The sequence below is a fragment of the Nannospalax galili genome, unplaced genomic scaffold (assembly GCF_000622305.1).
Source record: "Nannospalax galili isolate Female #2095 unplaced genomic scaffold, S.galili_v1.0 scaffold4781, whole genome shotgun sequence".
Classification (NCBI taxonomy): domain Eukaryota; kingdom Metazoa; phylum Chordata; class Mammalia; order Rodentia; family Spalacidae; genus Nannospalax; species Nannospalax galili.
Window position 1 is genome coordinate 4,239 of NW_008345008.1, and position 3,877 is coordinate 8,115.

Consider the following 3,877-nt stretch of genomic DNA (forward strand, 5'->3'; position numbering starts at 1 on the left):
CCCCATGCAGGTAAACAATGTGATAATTCCTTTACATATACTAGTTCCTTACAGTTACATGAAAAAACTTATACTGGAGAAAAACCCTATGAATGTAAACAATGTGGGAAGGCCTTTACAGATCACAGCAATCTTCAAAGACATGAAAAAATTCATACCGGAGAAAAACCCTATGAATGTAAAGAATGTGGTAAAGCCTTTATATGTAAGAGAGATCTTCATGTACATGAAAAAATTCATACTGGAGAAAAACCATATGACTGTAAACAATGTGGTAAAGCCTTTAGATGTCACAGATCTCTTCAGTTACATGAAAAAATTCATACCGGAGAAAAACCATATGAATGTAAACAATGTGGGAAGGCCTTTACAGATCACAGCAATCTTCAAAGACATGAAAAAATTCATACCAGAGAAAAACCCTATGAATGTAAAGAATGTGGTAAAGCCTTTAGATATAATAGTGATCTTCAAAGACATGAAAAAACGCACACTGGAGAGAAACCCTATGCATGTGAACAATGTGGTAAAGCCTTTAGATGGCACAGATCTCTTCAGTTACATGAAAAAATTCATACTGGAGAGAAACCATATGCATGTAAACAATGTGGTAAGGCCTATAGACAACACAGTTACCTGCAATTTCATGAACAAATTCATACTGGAGAGAAACCCTATGAATGTAAAGAATGTGGTAAAGCCTTTAGGTATAAGAGTCATCTTCAAAGACATGAAAAAACACACACTGGAGAGAAACCCTATGCATGTAAAGAATGTGGTAAAGCCTTTAGGTATAAGAGTCATCTTCAAAGACATGAAAAAACACACACTGGAGAGAAACCCTATGCATGTAAAGAATGTGGTAAAGCCTTTAGGTATAAGAGTCATCTTCAAAGACATGAAAAAACACACACTGGAGAGAAACCCTATGCATGTAAAGAATGTGGTAAAGCCTTTAGGTATAAGAGTCATCTTCAAAGACATGAAAAAACACACACTGGAGAGAAACCCTATGCATGTAAAGAATGTGGTAAAGCCTTTAGGTATAAGAGTCATCTTCAAAGACATGAAAAAACACACACTGGAGAGAAACCCTATGCATGTAAAGAATGTGGTAAAGCCTTTAGGTATAAGAGTCATCTTCAAAGACATGAAAAAACACACACTGGAGAGAAACCATATGCATGTAAAGAATGTGGTAAGGCCTTTACACTATACAGTCGCCTGCAAGTTCATGAGAAAATTCACACTAGAGAAAAACCATATGCATGTAAACAATGTGGTAAAGCATTTAGATGGCACGGTTATCTTCAGTTACATGAAAAAGTTCATACTGGAGAGAAACCTTATGCATGTAAACAATGTGGTAAGGCCTTTAGATCCAATAGTGATCGTCAAAGACATGACAAAACTCATACTGGAGAGAAACCTTATGCATGTATACAATGTGGTAAAGCCTTTAGGTACAAGAGTCATCTTCAAAGACATGAAAAAACACACACTGGAGAGAAACCCTATGCATGTAAAGAATGTGGTAAAGCCTTCACACGATACAGTTACCTGCAAGTACATCAGAAAATTCACACTAGAGAAAAGCCATATGAATGTAAACAATGTGGCAAAGCATTTAGATGGCATGGTTATCTTCAGTTACATGAAAAAATTCATACTGGAGAGAAACCCTATGCATGTAAACAATGTGGTCAAGCCTTTAGATGGCACAGATATCTTCAATTACATGAAAAAACACACTGGAGAGAAACCTTATGCGTGTAAACAATGTGGTAAGGCCTTCACACAATACAGTTACCTGCAAGTACATGAGAAAATTCACACTGGAGAAAAACCATATGAATGTAAACAATGTGGTAAAGCCTTCAGACAATACAGTCGCCTGCAAATTCATGAAAAAATTCATACTGGAGAAAAACCCAATTAATGTAAACAATATGGTGAAGTCCAGATGTCACAGTGATGTTCAAAGTCATAAGAAGTTCACACTAGACAAAACCCTGTGACTAGGAACTGTGTGGAAAAGCCTTTAGACGTCACAGTCTTCTTTATGTGAACAATAACCATTGTGTTAAAATTATAGGTTCTGAATGTTGTCATTTGTTGGATTGAATACTCTGGTTTGGGATGGGATGGTTTTGATGGGGAAATAAACAGGCCTAAACTCTGATCCTCCCTCCACTCCCCCCCAAAAATTCATAGTGGAGAAAAACCCTATCAATGCAAGCATCGAGGAAACCTTTAGATTTCGTATTTCTTTCGATGAGAAGAGGAAATTGTTGCAAAGAACCCTGTGAATGTGACAGTGCCTGTAGTTGCCAAACCTAATTATACAATAGAGTGGTTTCACACCACAGTGCTCTTTCAATGTCACCTCATGGGAAAAAAATGCTAGAGATGTAAAATCCAAGTGTTGTTAATGCTTCATATCTGAGTTCACTTCAGTTATGGATAGGAACTCAGTCTCAAACCTCCAGGAATATAAAGAACAGGGGTAAGAATTGAGCTGTCTCAGTTCCCAACAGCAACAGTGCTATGTGAGAAGTTTTTGTAATGCTTTTATATCTTTAGGGGTCTGGGGGTGGATGTGAATGTCCACCTTGGGCTAACATTGGGCCACCGTGCCAGAGAAGTACTCACATTTTCTCAGATCTTCATCATTGGTTCTGAGTCTTTGTGGTGTACCATCCATTGTGAAAGGAAGTTCCTTGCATGATGGATTGCAGCAGACAATAGTAGTGATCTATTAGGCAAGATCTGAAATCCTGAGAAGGAAGTTTGAGAGACACATCATAGTGACCTAACAAAGCAATAGCAATCACTTCTCTACTGGGGCCAGTTACCACTCTGGCCACAGTTTTGTTCCTGGCTTATAATATTGGATGCGAATTTTCTACTGTGGAGTGGGCTGTAAATCCAATCTGAAAGCTGCTTATTGTACTCAACAGTAGTTGTGCCACTATTACACAATGAGGCATATTCTGTGTCTCCTGTTAGTACTGGAGCACATGGGGTTTATAGCTGAGCAGGACTGCTGGTGACACTTCTCCCACAGCAATCTGTGTAACACCTGGCTCTCAGCAGTAGGATCTTACCATCTAGTTTCAGCACGTAACCAACAGTAATGACAATGGCCTTCATGGTTTGTGGGACAGATACTTGTCCCGACCCGCGAGACAGTCAGCGTGGGTATCTGGAGGGAGGAGAGGGGACGGAAAGGGACAAGAGATGCGAAGAATGGAGACAAGACAGGCTTTCTGATCAAGTCTCATTTAATGAACATCTACACAAAGTTTTTATAGTGAGGAGAGGGGGAAGACAGGCTTTCTGATCAAGTCTCATTTAATGAATATCTACACAAAGTTTTTATAGTGAGGAGAGGGGGAAGTTGGCAGGGAGAATTCCATTGAAGTAGAGCAATTCAATTAACAGAATGAATATCACAATGACACCACACCAATTGGTCATAGAGTAAATTCCATAGTAACACCACAATTCTATATAGCAAGTTATAAGTCAATTAAGAGGTTACACTTGTACGATTACAGAGTAATACCAAAGTTTCTTAGCAATTACATGAGAAAATGAGGGAGTCTCTCAAGCGGTAAGTGCCCAGGTTAGAACAACATGTTTGTGAGAGGCTTTCAAGTATAGTCATCTGGTTAATCTCAAACCAGGCCAGCCTTGATGTCTGAAAAACAGCTTTGCCAGGAATCAGGTCTTGCTATTTCCTGGGGTAGGGGCCTACGGCTCCCGACAGATACTTACCTGCCCCTGCCTCCTATGTAGCTAGCATTAAAGGCCTGTGGCAACGCACTTACTACTAATAGCTCATTAAAAAAATTTTTTAAAAAAACTAGCCCTA

The 3,877-nt window shown here is 39.1% G+C and overlaps 1 protein-coding gene across 1 annotated transcript; it reads left to right on the forward strand.

The window, feature by feature from the left end:
* Positions 1–3: 3 nt before the first annotated feature.
* LOC103740648 (zinc finger protein 709-like) lies at positions 4–1,906 on the forward strand (the record flags this gene model as incomplete). Its single annotated transcript, XM_029567458.1, has 1 exon — positions 4–1,906. A coding segment is annotated over one exon (1,773 nt), but the record flags the coding sequence as incomplete, so codon positions are not given.
* Between the last annotated feature and the right edge of the window lie 1,971 nt (positions 1,907–3,877).